Source organism: Barbus barbus (assembly GCF_936440315.1).
Source record: "Barbus barbus genome assembly, chromosome: 28".
Lineage (NCBI taxonomy): Eukaryota > Metazoa > Chordata > Actinopteri > Cypriniformes > Cyprinidae > Barbus > Barbus barbus.
This window is the reverse complement of record NC_136756.1, coordinates 22,278,111-22,300,134: the sequence shown is the minus strand read 5'-3', so window position 1 is coordinate 22,300,134 and position 22,024 is coordinate 22,278,111. Positions and strand designations below refer to the sequence as shown.

Sequence of the window (22,024 nt, the reverse complement as noted above, 5' to 3'; positions counted from 1 at the left end):
ACTCCTCACTACAGGGACTCATTACAGACCAGCCCCACACACACACACACACACACACTCACTCATAACTCCCTGGAGTTACACCACAGAGGTCTATTCTCTAGACTCTTGCCTGACATTACCAATTACACTCTATAATCAGTCTGTTTTTACATATTCATTTTCAATACCTAAATGACCACAGCGGTCTATACTTTATATCAACAGTAATGATAAACATTGTTCAGGTCTTATCCCGTCTTAAACCTGCCCATTTGAAAAGCAGCAAGACAGACACATCAGAAGAAACTTAAGCGAAAATGGATACCTGACTGCAGGGGGCTCTTGTGCTCTTTTACTTTCATGTGTTTTAGAGAGATTTTTGGTTCAATTCAAGCTATATTTATACCAGTTTATCACCTACTTAAGTTATTGTTCTTCAATTTTAGATCGACTGATAAACTGCATCATTATGTGGAACTCAAAACAAATTGCACCCAATAACACCAATTACATAACAGGACATAATAACTATTTTCACAGGTCAATTACTTAATGAATTGTTTGTATCAATCACTCAGTTTTTAAGAAACAGCAGACAACGTGAAATACATGCAATTTAATTTTTAAAGTTGAAGCTCAAAACAAAGATAAAAATAAATGTGACGATTTAGATGCCAAAACAACTGTGCATAAATAATTTTAAAAAAGTATAACAATGATGACAACAATATTATTTTTATTATTATTATTAAAATTGATCTGCACATTTAAACAAATAAAAATCAGCTGTTAAATAAGATATCGCTGATTTGTAACTTTATTCAATAAAAACAACTTTGTAGAGCATCTTGATAAGGCTATAAATTTAAATAATTTAAACTTTAGCTAAACTTTACATTTTAAATGTTAAAAGAATAGTTTCCATTGCCTACTCAATCCCCCCCCCCAAAAAAATTAAGTTTAACAAATGAGAGACATACCAAGACCGATGTCACGTCTAGGTATTGATTAACAGACATAACAGATTAAGTGTAAAGAAGCTTTGGTTTAAGCACCATAATATCCCATAATGCAACTCAGAGAGGTTTTCAGAGTGTCAAGTACATCAACAAGGCACTAACTCCCCCAAAACACACAACACACTCTCTCTTTCTTTGCGATGGCCCACACAGAGAGAAGAATCACAGTGTTTCTCTTCTACAAGGACTAATTAAAGACAGACTGTACAGTACAGTACTGCTGGGTTACACAAACAAAAGCACAGTCCAAACATCAGACATGTTCTTGTCAAGATCAGTGTCTGAGGCCAGAGAAAATGTAGAACTCACTAGGGAAGAAATCATAGGGAAAAGAGGGGTAAACTGTGCCACTAATGAATGTGCCTGCACAGTCATAATTAAGTTTTCCATAACTCCTTATCTGACCTAAAATATTGTAATATTAAAGACTTCTATATGTAAATGACTTTTGTTATGCAAACCTCCACATACCAGATTGGATCATTGGGTTGGTAAAGTTGTCCAATCCTGAATAGATGTTGATATCCAAATTGTTAGTTTTGAATATTTATAAGGATAGTTCACCTAAAAATGAAATTTCTGTCACCATTTACGCATGCTCATGTTGTTTAAAACCTGTATGACATTTTCATAGTCTCTGAATTCCAAGCAGCCCTGATCTCTGAAGACTTATTAGACAAAAAAAATAAAATAAAAAATAAAAATAAAGTCATAAAGTCATTTTTAATGTCATTAAATAAGCAAGAATTTTCCTTTTTGGGTGAATTACCCCTGTGCTCATAATGACGATATGTTTTTTCAGTTTAGTTCTCATAAATAGTTAGAAATGTACAATAACAGTTACCTAACAAGGTAAATCCTGTTTCCATGATTTAACACGAGAAGCAGGTAGAATTAGGGCACTTAGAGTCACAGGTCAGTGGTGAAACTTCAATGTTGTGACCCTACTGCCTAACGGTATGAGTGTGTTTGGGTGCTTAAGTGTGTGCGTGTTCAGAGCCGCAGGCTACAGGGGAGAGGTCACCCCCTCATCTTTCCACACCTCCCTCTCCACCTCCAAACAAAGAACAAAATCCTCCTCTTTTGGACCCCTTTCATTAACACTTGCATTAAAGCCCCTAGCACTGAGCACAGAGCAAAAGAGGAATTCCATTTCTTTTTCTCTGTTCTCATCTTAGAGGACCTCTCCATTTACTATCAACTAAATATATTTCTAAGTTTTACTTCTCCTCTTGGTTGTTTTCAGCTATTTGTTGTCATTCTCCATCGCTCAGGCTGTGAAGGAGATAATTACTGCTGACTAGGGCTGCAACTAACGATTATTTTGATAATCGATTAGTTGGCCGATTATTCTTTCGATTAATCGATTAATCGGATTAAAAAATATTGACCAAAAAAACCACTATTCCACATTCTGCCCAATGTCCTTCAAACAAACGTGACAACTGAATGCTATGAAAACATACAGTGCTTAATTTATTAGACCACTTATCATAATAAAGAGAAAACATATTTTAGAAATTTGTCAAAAATTTGTTTAAATTTAAAAATGTTATAGTCATTTATTGGACATAATAATAAAAAATGTCCTCATAACAGCTTGCATTCTTGCTGGTATTGTTTATGTACTTTTTGACTGCAATTGGGTATCGCGAAAAAAAAAAAAACTCAAATAAAAAATACAAAAACAAAATAAGTGCTCTGGTTTTCTTTCATAGATAACAGCAATAATGATATTATAGCATTAAAAATAGCCTACTGCTGTTACTAAAGAGTTTACACATATTGGAGTACTAACCAGTACAGAAAGCCGAAAAATGATTTTGGTTATCACCAATACTGTTACTTTAGAGCAGCAGTGGCACAAACCTTACATAAACACATTGTTAAACTTACATAAATTTGTTAAGCATTGTAAAAATTGAATATAGTTTAAACCTCTATTAAAAATTAAAATAATAAAGATAATAATAAAGACGAATAAAAACACAAACTCAGTGTTAACCAACAGGTAAGAGTAATGTTCTGCAGGAACTACTTTGATCACAGTCACCTCGTCATTTCTTTATCCTGTAAAAGGCCGTTATGGAGCGTCTCATGTTTATATTCAGACAGACAATTACACGCTGTTATCCCTTTAAAGTTCCTACTCTCATAAAATATTTTAATTTATTTTAAACCTTAAATTAACTTTCAACAACAGATAATTCAGCACAATGGATATGTTTGCGCTGAAAAGCCTATTAATTGTCTCCCTCTCTACTGTGTTCTGTCCGTCTGACGCGCGTGCGCGCGCCCGCCGCGCCGGCGCTCATTCGGTATTTTAAACTTAACACAGACTGTCAGGACGGACCTTTATGCAAAAATGGAAATGCTCGCGTGAATTTGTGGCATTTATAGATAAGGATATGACCGTAAACTGAACGTTTTTGCGCTGAGGACGCACACGCATCTGTCAAAGCGCCTGACAGGGCAAGCCATTACTCTTATGCATTAACTTAAAGCTTAAAATAAAGAATTATCATGTTTTGGGCAGCTTGGATCACGTGCTTCTCCGGCAGAATCTCATTCTGTTTCCTCCACTATTTTTAGATGCATTTTGTCCATAGAAATGCATTATTCAGTGCCGTAATTTGACTAACCAGCTGAAGTTGGACGTGCACTGTGGGCAGACCCGATTAATCGATAATGAGAATCGTTGTCGATGATTTTCATAATCGATAATAATCGATTTTATCGATTAGTTGTTGCAGCCCTACTGCTGACAGCTGCTCTAGTCATCCGAAAGCCCCAAGCTGCACCTTGTGTCTGCGTTCTTTGATAGATGAGGACAAGAGAGCTACAGAGCGCGAAAAAAGTGAGAAAGTGTGGAATTCAGAAAAGAAAAGCAAAATAAGAAGCCACTCCCTAAACACCTGTTGGACACTTTCAGGTTGGGGTTTGAAGAGGTGTCAGTCTTGATTAAGATCTAGGGTCAAATACAGTGTTCAAAATGCCCAGTGAACCTTTCAGAACTAAGCCCTTCGAGAAAAAAAAAGTGTGAATAGGCTAGGCGATGTTTTGTTTTCACCTGTTTAAGGTGTAATCTGTAACTGCTACGATTTGCAGGATGCGGGATGGCAGACAACAGCAAATGCCTCTTACAATAATAAAATGTTATAATTTTGTAGTGCAAATCTCAGTGTCAAAATAGTAATACTTTAACACAAAATATTATTTGAAATACTTAATCTAAAAAAAAAAAAATGATAAATTTATATGCATTAGGTAAATATATATTTACAATTATTGATTTATTTATTATTTTGTATTTACTTACTTGCATAAATGTGTTATATATATTTAAAAAAAAATAAAAAATATTAATTGAAAAGATTTAAAAAATGAATAATGTTTATTTAGAGTTTCCTAAATTAAAATAGTTTCCAAATCTATCATGCAGTGTGAAAAACTGAGAAAGTCTTTACTAAAACAGAGATGAATGAAAAACCCCTCCATTTCGAAATCAAACATTACAGATCTATTTCACCTGCATGATAGATCACCACTACCCACTGCTAAATACGACACCGGCATAGTCAGCAGGGTGTTGATCTAAACATGTAAAGCATGATTTATGTCATTTGGCCCCAGTAAGGGACAGGGAGTGGAGATCGACAGCAAGCTGACGATTCTGAAGACAGAAGATTGGCAATATAAGAGTGTATATACCTCTCTCTCGAAAACTTCACCTGCAGACAGCAATCTCACAAGGGGCTCTGTACGGGCTTAGAGCTGAGCCTCGTCGCTACGGCAACCAGCAGGCCCAATAAGCCGCCTCCGCAGGTCTGTGATGCTGAAAGCCCATAACAGCCGTGGGCCACGGAGACCCTCAGAGAGCAGCAGCAGTAATACATTAGCAAACACCAAGAAACACTGGATAAATGTCAGCAATTAAGGGGGAAAAGACTCTAATAAGGACGTTCCAGAAGTTGTCAATCATTCCCATAGGTGCTCCACGAAGTTGGCAATGAAATATGAAAAGAGCTCAAAAGAGTTTTGGCTCAGGATGTGTGTGTGTGAGAAAGGGAACTCAGAGGTGGGAAATGGACCAATTAGGAGCCTAAATTAAGAGAACAAATAAAATAAACAAGAACATGAGCTACATTTTTACACTGGGACATTTTTAATAATAGCGTCAAGGGAACAGTGCACAGTCAATCAATCTTGAACACAATAAAAAAATTTCAGATTACTATATTTACAATAAGCCATGAAATAAATCTTCTTTAATAAAACAAAATGATGAACTGGCATTATTTACATAAATCATTGGAAATCTCCAGAACACAATAGTAGGATTCAACAAAAAATGTTGTGCAGCCCAAGTTCGGGCAGAAAAGATATCAAAGTTTGGGCAGTTAATGCCAAACACAGCCTGCAAACAGCAGTCCTCAAGTGGCCTGCCATATGAAGAAGCCTGTGTCAGCCCCTCAACACACCACACGCATCCCAACTACACCCACTCAAACAAACAAGGGCTAAAACATGACTGTGGTAAACAGCTTCCTTTTGAATTTACAGACACTGCATAGGGACGTCAAGACAACCGCTAAGATCCACCCACAGATTCAAAAGGCATAAGAAGGTACACTGATTTTTACATTGTAATCCCTTTCTCCCCGAAGACAAATTTACAATGCTAATCACAAATCCAGTTAAAACAACAGCACTGTTTAAATGTTAACTGGTTAAACAGTTTCACTGCATGAATGGATCAAAATCAAACCATATTTTCTTCATTTGACTCCCTGACAGTAATACAAAACACGAATACTGAAGATGCACCGAGAGCCAAGTATACGTTCTGACTTCCCTCTGAAGCTGATTAATATATTAAGTTCAATCCATTTCAACAGTACAAGAAAAAAAACAAACCTGTCGCTAGCTCCTTCAAAACCAATATGCTTAAAAGCAATTGGCGAAATGTAAACTGACTACTGATCAGTTTTCCATTTTTCAACCTTGAGGTAGAACGGAGCACAGAGAGACTCGCTGTATATGAGCAAGCCAAGGGTAATGAAAGCACAGCGGAGTAGGCATTGACTCAGACTGCTGGTAAATGTATTTCTAAGCCTGGGCTGTCATGTTTATTGGTACAAATCCCAGGAGATGAGGGAAGGTTAATGAGATATGCGCAAAAAACGGCCTGCCTGCCATGCGAGAGCTTTGCGTCTAATGCACGGCTAGGCATTTCAATAAGGGCCGGGGGCCATTATTAAGACTGGTGCTTTAATAATATGTCCCTCCCTATAAGCTAAGACGAGTTGAGATGAAAAGCTGGTCTGTGGCCAAGTGCATGAAGACCACACATAACCAATCACTGCTTGGGCATTAACGGTTTAATGTGCCTTAAAAAGTATTCATGAGCGGTGCCCTCTTCATCAAAAAAACAAGATTGTGGGTTGAGGTCTTCGGTGAGTGCACTTCAGCTCTGAAGTGGCCCGACTCAAGTGGGCAGTCTGTGGTGAGAGGGTGTAATTCAGTGACCTTGTGTCTGTTGTGCTTTTCGCTAAAGGACGAAACGATCACTCCAACCGCCCTTTTAACAATATGAGCTAAATGCAATGGGTGAGATACATGAGCCTTACAAACGCACACTAAAAATAAACAATGCAGTCATTGTTGAAGAGCTCTGTGAAACACTGCTCATAAAGCTACTGACAATGGGGTCATAGTCTTTTGTTCTGGTACTCTCAAATACTAAGTAGTCACAGGGTTTTATGCTTTATTTTGTTCTTTAAATAGCGGTAACCCAAACCAACTTAATAGCTTCAGAAAAAAAAGCAGTCACATACATTTTACTCTTTTGAAAGATGACAGTGCAAATATGGAAGTTGGCGGGGGAGGGAGGGTATGTTGGGCTTTCAACACCTGAAACAAACAGTGCTCACAAAACAGGTTTGTTCATCAGGCCACTCCCTGTGAAATCGTACTTTCCCTACTTTTCACCTGAAAGCAAATGAAGACACAGGTACCCCTTTTTCCACCAAGGCAGTTCCAGTGCTGGTTCGGAGCCAGAGCCTAGTTTCAAACCGGTTCTTTGTTTTTCGACACCCAAAGCACCAGCTACGAACCAGGAAAAGCGGTTCATAAGTAGCACCAAAACATTGCTGGGCTAGAAGGAAGAACCACTTGCGTCAGGAGGTGGGGGCAGGGTTACCGTGACCAACAAGACGAACAGAAACTTGGACCGCAATATCTAAAATAGCAACTAAACGCTAATACGTTTGATTCGCCGTGTTTGGATGCCGATGTAGGTTCGCAAAGCCATGAACATCAATAGCAACGCAACATCCGCCATTGCAGATAGTTTTTTTAGGCTTGTCTGGGATGGATCGGCGCTTCGCAGACCGTTCGGTGCTAGGCATATCGGGGTGCTGCGGGAGCGACTGGAAAGCAGACGGCTCTTTATGCTTTTGGATCGCTCTCGCGGTGCTTTAGTGTGTTGTGTGGCGATCGATCGATCGGTCTGTGCGGCGCTGATGCACCTCGAACAAGCCTGTTGTGCCGCGCTAGTGAACTGAAACATGAAACGTATTCGGTGACGTAAGACCTGGCTCTATATTGGCTCTCTAGCCTGTGGAAAAGCAACCGGTTCTTAAAGCGCTCGCCAGTCGAACCAACTAAGAACCGGCTATAGCACTGCCTCTGAACTAGCACCTGGAACTGCTTTGGTGGAAAAGGGGTAAATGACAAGCATAGACCTAAGAAACACATGGTTAAAAACACAAGGGCAATTTCCATGCTTAACTGGTCAGTTGCACAATGACTAGTGATAAGTAAAGAAAAAGTTCCCATGGTTATTGTACTGATGATTATCGTGGATGTCTAAGCTGGTAGGTGGGGTTCCTCAGGGTTCGGTGTTAGGACCCTCTCTGATCACTGAGAACAAGTCGTACTGAAAGGCTGGGAGCACAGAACAGGGCGAGAAAGGTCACTGACCCCCCCACTACATGAGCTGTAATGTCCACACAGAGAGGACAAGGGAGAGGAGCTGCTGTGTGACATCTTAATTAGTACCAACATCTTACTTTCACATTGGGTGATGCTTAAACCATTACAGAAAAAAAATAATTCTATTCAATTTGTCTAAACTTCTATAAGAAACCTGTTTTCTTACACTCCTAAGGCATAATTTTTGTCATGTAATTTGTCATTTTGCACTGAAAGTAAAAATGCAACAATTATAGCAAAGCAAAACATACTTGAAGTTAGAGTTATGCAGTGCAGGATTTGGGGCCAGATAGATAGATATATAGTTAGTGACACTTCTACTAATCTTAATTTACAACTTATTCTCTATATCATAATTATTAAATCTGGGCAGTTTAATTAAACTGGAGCAAAAGGCAGGTGCACAATCATCACAGGATTAAAAAAAAAAAACTAGAAGAGAGAGTAAAAAAACATACCGAGTCATCTGAGGCAGAGGCAGGCCAGCCGTCCCACTGTTGATGCCGCACAGGGATGTTTGTCAGGTCTGAAATGTTCCTTTTCACCTGAGATATAAACATACAAAAATATTAGATAACAAGAACACAACACAATCCACAAACACATTCAAGTTTATTTCAGAAACACTACCAGACACTACTTTGTTTAGACACTATCAGAACACGAAGTGTACCTACTATTTTCACTAAGATATAAGTGACTGTGATGGGAGGGAGACAAGGTAAATAGTGGAAAAGAGCTCCGTGTTCTAAAAAATTCCACAGATGCCTGTCCTAATGCCAACAGCCCTTCACTCGAAAAATGGACAGTATTTCCCTTCTGCTATTCACCCCTGTGTAACTGCACTTAATAACATTGCGTGCATTTAAACAGTTGATGCTGGCCCCTGCTCCTATGCCGCTGTTGGTTTAAAGCCCAACGCCAGGCTGATGTGCGGAGGACAGGGGTGATCAAAGCAGGCATCACCCAAAGCTGGATGGGCCGCAGATTCTAGTGCATTATCCCCAGAGAATGCACTACCCCGCGGCGCTAGATACAGAGGCAGAGAAAACTAGCCATTGTGGTGGAAAGCCCTCATAGCGCATGGCCAAATCCCACCGCCAGCGCACTGAGTGGACATGTATCCTCTGCCAGACTGAGGACTCGTGCCCACGGAGGCAGAAACGATGGCTGCAAGATGCTTGTGAAAACAAAGGACATGAAGCAAGGTTGAAAGAGATTTAAGGGTTAAGAATTCATTAACAGATACAATCATGACATTTCTGTTGACAAAATATAACCACTAACACCATGAATATTTATGAATGGAATAAAACAGTTTCTTAACTGGAGGGTTGTGACCCAAAATATGTCAATTGATTTTATATACTATTATATATTATTTTTTTCAAGACTTCAGAAATGTGTTATCCTATGTTATGTCAATAATTAAGCATATTGTTGGGCTTTCAGTTCATGATAATATTAATAAATGAATTTAATTACAACGGCATTTGTTGACTCTTAAGCAATTTTGGTCAACTAAAAAAATTGGTACAAACAATTTTCACTTAGAAACTGCTAATAAATTTAGCAAAATCAAAAAAAAACCCCAGCAAGTAACACATTAAATTTAATTTTGGAGTCTAAAAAAATTAAAGCATTTTCTTGTAAAACATAGTTGCAATTATTATTCTTTTATTTACAACCTACAAACTGTAAAATCTGTGTTCTGAAGTAAAACGATTTAAGACCACTGCATTAATTTATAGATTTATTTTTGTAAGGATACAAGGATGATTTAAAGACTTTCCATATAAATATAAAAGTTAACATTTTTTGTTTCAGTAATATACACGTATAAATAACCATGGGTAAAGTGAGCTTCCTGACCATTTTGGTCAGGCACAAACTCAATAAAGGGAAACAAATTTAGATATTGACAACATCACCTTGGTCGGCTGAAGTCGGAGACTCTACCATCACATACACACACACACTCTCAAACATCCACAAGCCCACACACTGGGCTGTGCGTTTTTCTTATTGAAGCGAGCAAGGGTCAGCTGGGTTGGCCAATGTTATTACAGAGTGTAATATCTGTGTTTGACCAGAGGCTACAGGGATTTGGCCGCCCAGGCCTGACCGGCAGGCTGCCGTAAACACTGGCTCTTGGCTGTAATGAACCGTTTAGGGTCAAATGGCACCGCAGCCCAAGAGAAAGTAGAAAGTAACGGCATCACCAAGGGCCAGACAGAAGCATTTAGCTGCTATAACAAATCGGCCCTCTGCGAGAATCTGATATTTCACCGCTTTACTTCATTGGGTCTTTTTATGAGCACTGCCCTACTGTCAATATACCTATACCACTTCATCCCATCTTGACAAACATCCAAAGAGAAGCTATCCACTGTTATTTGACTTCAAAACAGATTTAGCTATATTGGAAGGTGAATTCGAAACGCTCTTGGAGAATAAGAAAAGAAAATAGCAAATAAAACCACACTGCAAACCTGTCAGTGAAAAAAGGTGATATAAAAGTTCATTTATCAGAGGTGGCTTGTTGGGTGAGGGGCTTTTTCTGCAACTACTGCGAATTATAATTGACTTAAAAGGAGAAAGCCTCATACTGCTGCAATATTCACAAACACAAATGTCATTACCTATTCATGAGCTATGAATTCCTCCTCTTAGCAGTCAGGGGTCTGCAAATTAAAGCCAACATTACCCAACTAAATGAGAAAAAAAATATACACGGAAAGGATAAACAAACAAATCCTCCAAATAACAAGTTTATTTACCACTGATTTCTGAGAGAAAGTAAAGAGAGTTTGAAGATGTTCGGTAACGGTTGACATTTGTTCTGTCTTGCCCAAACCACTGCCCATAAGGAACAATGAGGTTTGATTAAACAACGAAGGAAAAGACTCAGTCCTATTAAACCCAGTTCCGCTGACATTTCATTTCAAATGTCACAATAGAGTTTTTAGCATCAGGGAACAGACATCCACTGTGAAAAGGATGAGGAAAAAAAGCAGAAAATGTTGACATTATATCAGAAAATGCGAGAAGATCTCACGGATAAAGACATTTCAGCTGCCGGGATTATATTCTTAAGGACTGCATGTAACAGCGCCTTTCATTTAAAAAGGTTTTCTTTCATTCATATATTCTCCAGTGTGGTTGTCATATAAGATAAATATTACATTTCATCCTCAGAACAAACAATTCCATGGTGTCAAAAAATCCCATTTAGAAGATGGACTGCACAAAATTTACAAAGATAAGAATAGCATTTGAGATACAAAGAAATTGAAAGGCATCTGTGTATTGCTGCCCCCTTATTGACAGAACCTAAACTGCAGAGTTCAATTTGAAGATTAATCTAATCATTTATATGTATTGTATTTAAAATATAAAAAGAAAACTATCAATTAAACAATCTAGAAATTTTTTTCTTATTCACTAATGTTATTAATATCTTCATATAAAAGAAAAAGATTAGTCAACGTTCTCAAAAAAACATACTAAATTAAATGACTTAGACGATAATAAACACGTACGCTCTCCCAGACAAACATGCGCGCGCACGCGCACACACACACACGCACATTAATGATCCAATCTTTCTAAATGCCAAGTACTGGTAATCCTTGGCTGGAGAGAAATCAAAGAGAAGAAAAGGTTGCCGTTAAACAGTCACAAGCTCTTCAGCACCAGATGCCTTTCATTCACACTCTTTTACTCTCCATCCTTCTTTTCTTCCTCTGCGTTCATCTCTCCAGCTGCGGAGAGAAACACTGTGGGGCCGGCAAAAATCCCTGGGACGAGTCGTCTGGTCACGGACGGCAGAGCCCTATCGGACGGCCCTATTCTCCCCGCCACTTTCCTGACAAACATTTGCTCTGAGGCTTAAGCGTAGCCCCGAACTCGGGTTTGGGAATGCCAATCAGAGGAGGAGAGCAGGGCCCGGGGCCGAATTGTAGAAGGGTACGTTCCCTGGGAGCCTGGAGGCAGAGCAAGAGCCTTTGGCAAAGACAAACAACGGGACAGCACTGAGGCACTCTCTTCCCTCTCTCTCTTTTGCTGCTTCTATTGATATGCACATGCAGAAAAGCATCGGCTGGTCTTCAGCAAAGACAAAAGATGAGCAGAAAAAGAAAGGCTGGAGAGGAGTCCTCTCCATATGTGGCTGCGAGGGGGTGAATGGGGAAAAGAAGAGAGAAGGGAGATTGTGAGAGCTCTCTGTTGCGGTTTTGTTGCATTTTCACACAGGCCTTCAGTTTTAGGGCCACAACTGTAAAACAAAAACTTTTCTCACTTGTTAGTAACTTTTTCTCAACGAGACGTTTGTGAAGAAACGTGGTGGATCCCGCTGAGCTTTTGTTTCTCGCTCACATGTTTATTTTCGGGCACAAAAGCAAGTGCTTGGACACGTTAGATAAAAATGTTCCCATCCCAAAAGAGCGAAAATCTTCCTGTGGAGCCAAAGTAACTAATGAACTCTCCAGCTAACTAAACCAACTCTGAGAGAGAGACGTGCAACCAATAAGGTGTTCTCTTACAAAAACAGTTTGTATCGCATGCAATTTGTTTCTCCTTAGAAAACAAATCTTCTCCCTCTCCCCCTCGTTCTCTATCTTAGGAAGAAAGAAACAGAATGCCTGAGGATCAAGCCAGTCGTTTGATTCAGCTTTGTCCAGTCACTCGCTCCCCTACCAAGCCAACAGCTTCGCTTCCTGCTTCTCTTTTCTCTACCCTGCGGGCTCTACTCTCCAGTTGTTGTAATCCCGGCAGAAACACTTAAGGTTCACAGTAGGTGCTCATCAAAACCATCTGCTGAGGGAAAGAGAGCGCTCACCCATCTCACTTTAATCTCTTCAATTAGCACCATTACAAACCTGTCAAGTAGTCTGATTACTGTAATGGTGACCAGCGCCATCAAGGCGGCAGTTTAGCCGGGAAAGGGATTCTGGGATTGCGTGGACAAAGCTGAGGTAGAGAAAATCAGTTCTTTAGTTAAAAAAAGAACAAATTCTGACTTAAAAGTATATAGAGTATGAAACGTATTAACTACTTAAGAACATTAAGGAAGAACGTTCTGACCCAACAGTTTCTTTCAAAATTCCTTGTGCTTCTCACAATTTATATTTACAAATAAATGGAATTTCAAAATGGAACCTTTGGTGCATCGAACTTATCACACTTCCAAAAGAGAAAAAAAAAAAATCTTAAATACATTATCTAAATCTTAATGGCCCGGTTTCACAGACAGGGCTTAGACTAAACCAGGATTAGGCCATAGTTCAATTAGGACATTTAAGTAATTTTTATAAACGTGCTTAGGAAAAAACATTACTGGCGTGCATCTTGAGACAAAAAGGCATATTAGGCAGATATATTTTAAGATCAGTCATTGCAAGTTTCTTTCAGTTGAAACAGCTCAGACTTACATTTTAGTCTAGGACTACACTTAAGCCTTGTCTGTGAAACCGGAGGAAAATCTTAAGTGCTTCTTAAGTAAGATTTTTAGATTTTTTATTGGTTAATAATGAAGACTTTTCCATAGTAAAAATAAGTCTTAATATCTTATGCAGTGTTGGCACTCAAGTAAGCTAATTAGTAAAACTTACGTAGAAAATAAGACAAAATCTTTTTAAAAATAAAGACAATTTCACAGAAAACAAGTCTTAATATATTACCGGGGCCAAGCCCGCGAATGGCCCGTAGCGCGGCGCAGAGGCGGAGAGGTTTAGTTAGGTGTGCGAATGAGCTGACAAAAAAGTTATTTAGTATTTTAAGCAGCGTAACACAAAGTAAAGTTAATTGTAATGCAGTTTATGGTTAATTCGATAGCTGAAGAGTCACATTAAACAGAATGGTAATTGTTTAGCCTGTAACTTAGAAGAATGCTAAGATTACTAGTCAACAAATTTCAAAGTGGCGGACACGTGGTTCAGCCAATCCTGGCAAAATTGACATCCTTATAATTTTCTGACTGGCTGTTCAAAAGTTATAAGCGAAAAAGTGAATTTTTGGTATCTCACAACCCGTAGGTGGCACTGTTCTTTGGCATGGACCCTCAGATCATGGTGTTGAAGAAGCGTATCAAGTTTTGTTTTGATTGATCAAAGATCAATTGGCTGAGATACAGCCTCTGAACCAATTTGGGTAAACCTCGTGAAGTTCACAAAATCATAACTTTTGAACAAAGATGAATAAAAAAAATCTTGTTGGATTGGATCAATTTTGAAGGAGGAGTAGCGAAACTTTTCAAAATGGCTGCTATTGTAATGGGTGGAGTCTTTATGTAAGCTATGGAATGTGATCAGCATGAAGAGAGTAATCAGGTGTACTAAGTTTCATTTTTCTATATTTAGGGGTTCAGGAGTTATTACCATTTCAAAGTTGAAATTTTGAACTGGTGGTGGCGCTATAGAGTTGGTTCTAGAGACCCGAAAGGAAAGAACATAAAAATAAGAACATTTGGGCAAAACATTTTCATCAAAAGTTATAAATGTTTTTGTTAGAATAGTTATATCTCTGGAACACTAGGCGGCGCTGTCTTCAAACGTCTGTGGTACCTCCGGGACATGGTGTTGATGATCCCTACTGATTTTTGTGCCGATATGTCAAATGTTTCAGAAGATATTGCAATTTATGTCAAATTTCAAAATGGCAGACACATGGTTCAGCCAATGCTGACATCCTCTTATTCGGCATGACCCAAGGAATCCATAGACAGTTTATAATATTTTGAATGACTGTTCAAAAGTTATAAGCGAAAATGTGAATTTTTGGTATCTCATGATCCATAGGTGGCGCTGTCCCCAACTTTGGCATGGACCCTCAGATCATGGGGTTGATGAAGCGTACCAAGTTTCATTTCGATTGATCAAAGTTTGGCCGAGATACAGCCTCTGAACCAATTTTGGGTCGACCTCGTTAAGTTCACAAAATCATAACTTTTGAACAAAGATAAATAAAAAAAATCTGTTTAATCATGTCTGTGCAGCTCAGTCCAAAGATCATCTGAGGCAATTTTGGGAAGAATTGGATCAATTTTGAAGGAGGAGTAGCGAAAAGACTGAATACTGTACTTTTCAAAATGCAATGAAGTTTTATTTATTACCATTTCAATGTTGAATTTTTGAACTGGTGGTGGCGCTATAGAGTTTGTTCTAGAGACCCCAAAGTTGGTCAGATCACTACTCATGGCCATCACTACAAGTGTGCCAAATTTCATAATTTCCCTTCATAGGGCTGCCATAGACTCCCATTGGATGAAAAGAAGAAGAAGAAGAAGAAGAAAACATACAATTACAATAGGGGTTACAGCCCCTTTGGGGCTTGGCCCCTAAATATCTTATACATTGTTGCGGTAACACTTTATTTTAAGGTGTCCTTGTTACATGTTACATTTATTTACTATTACAATAACAATAAATTACGCATAATTACATGCAAGTAAGCCAAACCCTAATCCTTACCATATAGTAAGTACATGTAATTAATTCATATTACCCAGTACTTAAATGAATAATTACACTGTAACAAGGACACCTTAAAATAAAGTGTAACCATTGTTGCATCTTAAACTGATTTTGTTTTTATTTTAAATACAAATTAAGACAAAACCATGCTAAGAATAAGAGTTTTCGCAGTGCAGATTTAAAGTAAGAATCTGCACAAGTTAAACAAGTTGACAAGTTAAAAAAAGAAAAAGAAAAAAAGAACATCACAGATGTCTGTTTCTTCAAAACGGCACTGCACTGGCCCAACATGACTCCCCCAGCACTGAGGGAGGGGTTCAAGCGGCGTTGTCAGTCCACAGGGAGCTTGTTACACTTGACGTGGTGCGTGCTACCTGCTGTGAATAATTAATGGAGCCATTTCCAGAAAGCTGTGTGTAGGTTACTGGGGCAGGCCAAGGAGAATGCGAGGGACTCAGGGAGGGGTCGTTCTGTATACAGAATGGAGCGTTTGGGTTTTGTGTCCCATACAAACCAACCTTAAATACAACACAGTGCAGTTAAAAGGAGAGTGATGAAAAGAATGGCATCGCACAGGTCTGATGGGAGAGGGAAAGGAGCTGATGAGCCACAGGGGGGTTTATGCTGCTCAATACTGAGTTATGGTTATTGCAGACAATGCGATGAGCAGAAAGACGTACAGCAGACAACAATCTTCTAGAATATTATCTCACCTGCTACAAAATAAAATGTTATCAGAAAGAGGAAAAAAAGCAAATCCCTACTCTCAAGATTTCAGAGATTTCCATTCCACAGAACAGGGGAGAGTGGGAAATTTAGCTGTAATAATTTTTACTGAAGTTGTACAATAGTCAACAAGAAATAAGAGGGGAAAAAAAGAGATAAAAATTATATTTCAGAATGTCTGCCATCACTAGAAATTAGAAGAAAACATACAATATCCCCCAAAAAAATCTGTATCAAGTGGTATAATAAAGGGGAAATATGTCAACGATTTACATTTAAAAATAAAACTGTACTAAATATACTACTTATGTTCCAAAGTCTTTTTATTGTGCGGCATGCTAAATGAAATTTAAGTTTAATATCTGAATGTTGCACTAAATGGACAATGTTTTTGTAGACAAATACAATTTGTTTTGAATAAATTACCATGCAGAAAATTTGCCTCGAAATGCAAAACAATGTGAATCTCTTAAATCACAGGAATCTATATATGATGGGCCCATTCTAAATGCATTGAAAACACACAGTTGTGAGGCAGTCCTGAAGTTAGAAGTTCCATGGGCATTCTGGAAAGGAAGAAATTTGACTGGGAGATAATTAGCTTTGGCTCAACACAGGCCTTAATCATTGGTACCATCTCCAGCACAATGAGGACTATTATTTTAGCATGTAATAATTACATTGATGCCCCACCAAAAAAAATCAGAGCAGTTTGAGAGAACACGGGCAGAAACACAGTGGAGAGACAGACAGACAGCAGGTGTAGACAGACAGACAGACAGACAGACAGAGGGGCTAGGTGACAGACAGGTGTGCGGTTGTCTCACCTCCTGGATGGTTTTGCTGGCCGGGAAGTTGAGGCTGTAATCTCTCTGTGCTTCACGGTGGCTAATGACGAGCAGGTAGTTCTGATTCGACAACCCTTGCTGGGCACTGCTTAACGGCAGGAAGGGCAGAAGGGGGGGAAAAGAGAGAGAGAGAGGAGCATTACAGTTCAGTGGTGGACGAGTCAGGGCTCGTCTATGTCTCCCCAGGGTCTCTGGGCTCCGACAAGCCTGTGCCACCCCACTACTCTGCTTGGGTAGCGGGAGGCCAGGGCAGAGCCAAGGGCCACAGCATGGGCGCACACCAGCACCAAGGCCATCTGGAGGTATCGATTGGGGCTAAGAGGTGTAATCGTCACACAAAAGGACAAGAGGGCTTGTGCCGCTCGTCCACTCTGCCGTCACACTGACCTCAGAGCGGGTTTGAGATTCATGGGAGCCGCGGTGCTGAGCTGTAGGAGAGAAGGCCTCATCTGATGACAAACGATGGGGGTTAAGTAGCGCTTTGAGCAAATGCTCCGTCTGTGTGTGTGAATATGAATCAACAGCTTAGAGGCGAGCCTGCTGGCTAATCAGGGTTCGAATGAAAGCAGTCAGGAAGAGGAGTGTCTGGGAATTAATATGTAACGCACACATTAATTATGCAACCAGCGCCTTAATCTGAGGAGCTTTGGACAAGCTTATGTTAACAGAGGACCAAATTTACTGTAATGGCAGCTTATTTACATTGACTAAAACTGCGAAATCAATATGTAAATGTAATGTTTGTTGTAGCTAGTGATGAAGATTGAAACGGTGGCCTAGGAGAGGAGGATGCATATGCGATGCTGTGGAGAGTGGAAAAACACAGTCATGAATACAAGTTGTATAAGGGGGGGTTAATTGGGGTATCAAGACTCTCACCAAATAAGAACGATTTGGAGACATTTTGCATTCTGATACAATATATTTGCATTGACTAATGCGCATAAGGTATGGGTAAAAAAATATTGATTTAAAGACTAATAATCTAATATTGATTCTTAAAATCCCTCAAAATCAAAACCTTGTTTGATATATTGCTAACCAGAGTTTATTATCTGCTATATACTACTAGCTATATAAAAACAGCTAATTTAGTACTGTTCACATAATGGACTTCACATCAAAGCAACATACGCATTGCAACTATACTATTTCTGACTTAAGTGATATTGAATCAAGTGAGCATCAGAATTGAATAGAGTTTAAATCAGTTTCAAAAGTATCCCTCTTCAAAAGTAGAATTGTACATTTTTAAAAAGTATTTAAATTATTACAATTATACTAAATGTGAAAACATCTCATACAGATTCCTATAAAACAATACATTTTATATAAATGTTTTATATATTAATATAAAAATTTGCACACACAAAATTAATTTTTATACAAAAACACACACATACAAACTATTGTTCAAAAATACAGTAAAAGTGTTCTATTTTAATATATTTTAAAAATGTTAATGTTTATTATTATTTATTATGCTTACTATTTTTATGGGAACTATGATAAATTAAAATTTAGGATTCCTTGACTATAAAGTTGAAAAGCATTTCTTGGAAATGGAAATATTAACATTATAAATGTCTTTAATGTCATCTTCGAATAATTTAATGTGCCCTCACTGAATAAAAGAATGAAAATAATTTGCTTTCAAAACAAAACAAAAAAACATCTTACTGACCCCAACATTTTGAACGATGTGTTTGTTTGTGTATGTATATATATTTCAAAAAGCAAAATGCATTGTTATATAAAAAGAATATAAATTTATTCAGAACTCTGGGTTTGTCCCACTTAAGATGGTGTTATGAAACTGTGGGTTAAAAAGTAAACTGCAAAGTAGAACTTTTCTCTCTAAGGATTTAAAACTATGTGAAAGTTCCTCTCACAACAGATCTACAGCATAAGGTTCATCTGTAGGAGCTTAACCAGGTTCAGCCCTCTGTGGTCCCAACAGCACCTGGAGCTGACCCCCCCAAACTCACCCTAAAAGCTTCTCCACACCATCGGAGGCACTGGAAATAGAATGTCACTGACTGCTATAGACAAAAAATAAACCACTGTGCAAATGAAGAGCAGATTGGTTTCATTCAGTGATAAGTCTGCCGTCTCAGAAACCTGCAAGACTGAGACTTTATTAAAGTCCTACCGTCTCGTTCCTCTCATTCCGCAGTACCAAGCTCTTGGTCTAGTTTCTCATACGCACACTTTTAGGGTGACCTATACCAACACCCCAAAAACACAAACATACCCTTTCCTTTTTTCTTTTCAAATTTTATTTACGCCACTTACTCAAAATGTTTTTTCTGCACCGCCTGTTTTGCTTTGACAAGTCTAAGTACTAATTGCTGTAGTTTAAACTGTTTTTCCTTTCTGCCAAAACCAGCAGATTCCTCGGGCCCCCAAGTCTCACAGGAGATCAGATGCAGAAAATGAGATAAATACCAAATGCGCACTGACTCATTTGCTCATTTGTATTTGAAATAGCAGAAGTTCAAATTAAAATAACCTTAAACACACACATCTCCTGGAAGCAACAGAAATAGATGATTCGTTTTAAATTATTCATAAAGTTCCATTATTTATGCTGGAGATTAGGGGTTTGGATACCTCCACGAGAGGGAGAGCGAGCGAGATGAGCTTGGCTCATCACTGGATTTCTGTAACTACCTTGGATGGAGTGTCTGTCTTGAAAGCTCCAAAGCCTGTGCCGTATTTGCATTCAAAACAGAGGAAGGAAAATGAGGCAGGCGGCGCAGTGTGAAGACGGGTTTGATTAATATGTTTGGATATGGTGTGCTGAGGTATGCTTTGCAGTAATTGCCTACAGTGGCTTTTATTTGTTGAGTACTGTCCCATTGTTCACAGCCTGCATCCTGAGACCTCGCACTTTAATTTAAATTAAAAACAAGCTGATAGAGAACTTTTATGTTTTTTTTTTGTTTTTGTTTTTTAAGTAGCCTCTTGTGCTCAACAAGACTGCATTTCTTTGATCAAAAAAACAGTAAAAAAAAAAGTAATATTGTGAAATATTATTACAATTAATATATATGTATTCCTGTGATGGAAAAGTTGAATTTTCATCAGCCATTACTGCAGTCTCCAGTGTCACATGATCCTTCAGAAATCATTCTAATATTCAGAGTTGCTGCTTAAGAAACATTTGTCATTTTTTATCAACTTTAAAAACACTTGTGGAAAAAGTGATTCTTTGAAAGAAAGTTAAAAAGAAGAGCATTTATTTGAAATTAAAACCTTTGTAATATTATAAATGTCTTTACTGTCATTTTGATCAATTCAATGAATCCTTGCTGAACAAAAATATTAATTTCTTATATATATATATATATATATATATACACACACAAAATCTTACTGACCCCAAACTCTGCAAGGCATATGCGTGGTTTTTGTTTTGTTGTTTTTTTTATTTTTTATTATTAGAATCAGAGCATCAGTCTTGTAAATGGCGACTGGGTTATTCCTGTTTTTCAGTACTATTTGAACTTTGTAAAATGTAAAAAAATTCATAACAACAATAATTTAGGAAATTATTTCTAAAGGGATATACAAGACCTTCATATTTAAGCTTATACTGTTATCGAACAACCCAACGCCGTCCACTCTGATGAAAGCAACGTTTAAATGAATATGTAAATAATTGCTGTGCGCTTTCCTCTCAGTGGCATAATAAACACAACAAAAATACTTTAAACAAGTTTACCTGGATTATTTAAACAATGGATAAGCAAATGAGAGCTTAAAACTTTGTTTTACTTGATTGCGTATTGTTATTTTTCTAATTACCAGTACTGAATAAAAGCACACAACAAAAAATAAAAAAATAAATCAATGAATATTTAAATAAATGATTCCCGTAAATCAATCCTTATTCACTTTTCTTTCTCCCAGGCAATCCTTACCAACCTCTTACTGTATTTAAGCTGTAAAACAATCATACCAATAAAGTACCTTTTAATAATAGAGTGAAATTAAATTTATTTCATATTCGCCATTTTGTTTGCTACTTTGTATTTTTGTAATTACAAAAAGCCAACTCAAATAATTTCCATCTATAAAAAAATGACTTAAACATCTTATCCAATAAATTATGACATGCATGACGGGGACAAGGAAAAGTACTGCATAACAGAAGTGACCCAGTTATCATTTCCCACAGTTTCTTCCTATTAATTTGCTAAATCACACAGAAACACTGACATTCTGCTCAAGCCAGGTTCAAAATAAGTGTAAGTAAAGATGCCTGAGCAGATGAGAAAACAACATATGAACTGCCCTGAGAGATACAACCAAAGAACAGCAGTACAGCAGGAGCGAAGTCTGCTGAGGAACACTTCACTCTCTCCCCGTCTCTCTGTGACAGTTATTTATAAAGGCAGTTTACAGCTTGTCTGCTCACCCTCCTGGAAGCCCTCTTCTCACTGCACCAGGAGAGGACAATCATGGGTAACAATGGGGTCACACCTAGCTAACACCGGCCCTCTCTTTTTCTCCCCTATTTCAACGCCTCTAAAATAGTTTCTGGGAAATAATTAGAGCCTGCCACTGATGATGAGCTCTAGTAGGTGCTGGATATTAGATATTGTGCCATTTAGAGACAGAGGTGACAAGGTCTCTGCGGCACGTCACCTGCCCGACAGGGAAAAACGAGACGAGTGAGAACAGCTGTCAGGATCACAGTAATATATGTGATCTCAAAGGATCCGTTAAACCCGTGACCAGCAATGTGGTCCACAATAGCATGCAGTACATCACAGTAATGTGCGTTTTTGTTGCAATCTAAAAAATGAAAGCTAAGAAAAAAAAAAAAAAAAAAAACACACAAAATGCCTCTGGACCATATGAAATGCAGGCGTCCAAAAAGGTGCCAAATAACAGGAGGGGAAAAAAATGAAGTGCTGATGTGCTTTGGAGGGTACTGTTATCACAATGTTAGTTTACAGCCGATTTAGTACTT

At 38.2% G+C, this 22,024-nt stretch overlaps 2 protein-coding genes across 2 annotated transcripts in view; both read right to left on the bottom strand.

The window, feature by feature from the left end:
- LOC306848081 (retinal Mueller cells isomerohydrolase) overlaps positions 1-22,024 on the bottom strand; it is a 219,813-nt gene that overhangs the window by 37,042 nt on the left and 160,747 nt on the right. The window lies entirely within an intron of this gene.
- LOC306847776 (FAS-associated factor 1-like) overlaps positions 1-22,024 on the bottom strand; it is a 72,884-nt gene that overhangs the window by 34,640 nt on the left and 16,220 nt on the right. The window contains exons 7-8 of the mRNA XM_079381923.1: positions 17,023-17,128; positions 8,456-8,542 (exon numbers count right to left, since the gene is read on the bottom strand). Of these exons, the coding sequence (XP_079238049.1) occupies positions 8,456-8,542; positions 17,023-17,128 (193 nt within the window). The remainder of the gene's footprint in view (positions 1-8,455; positions 8,543-17,022; positions 17,129-22,024) is intronic.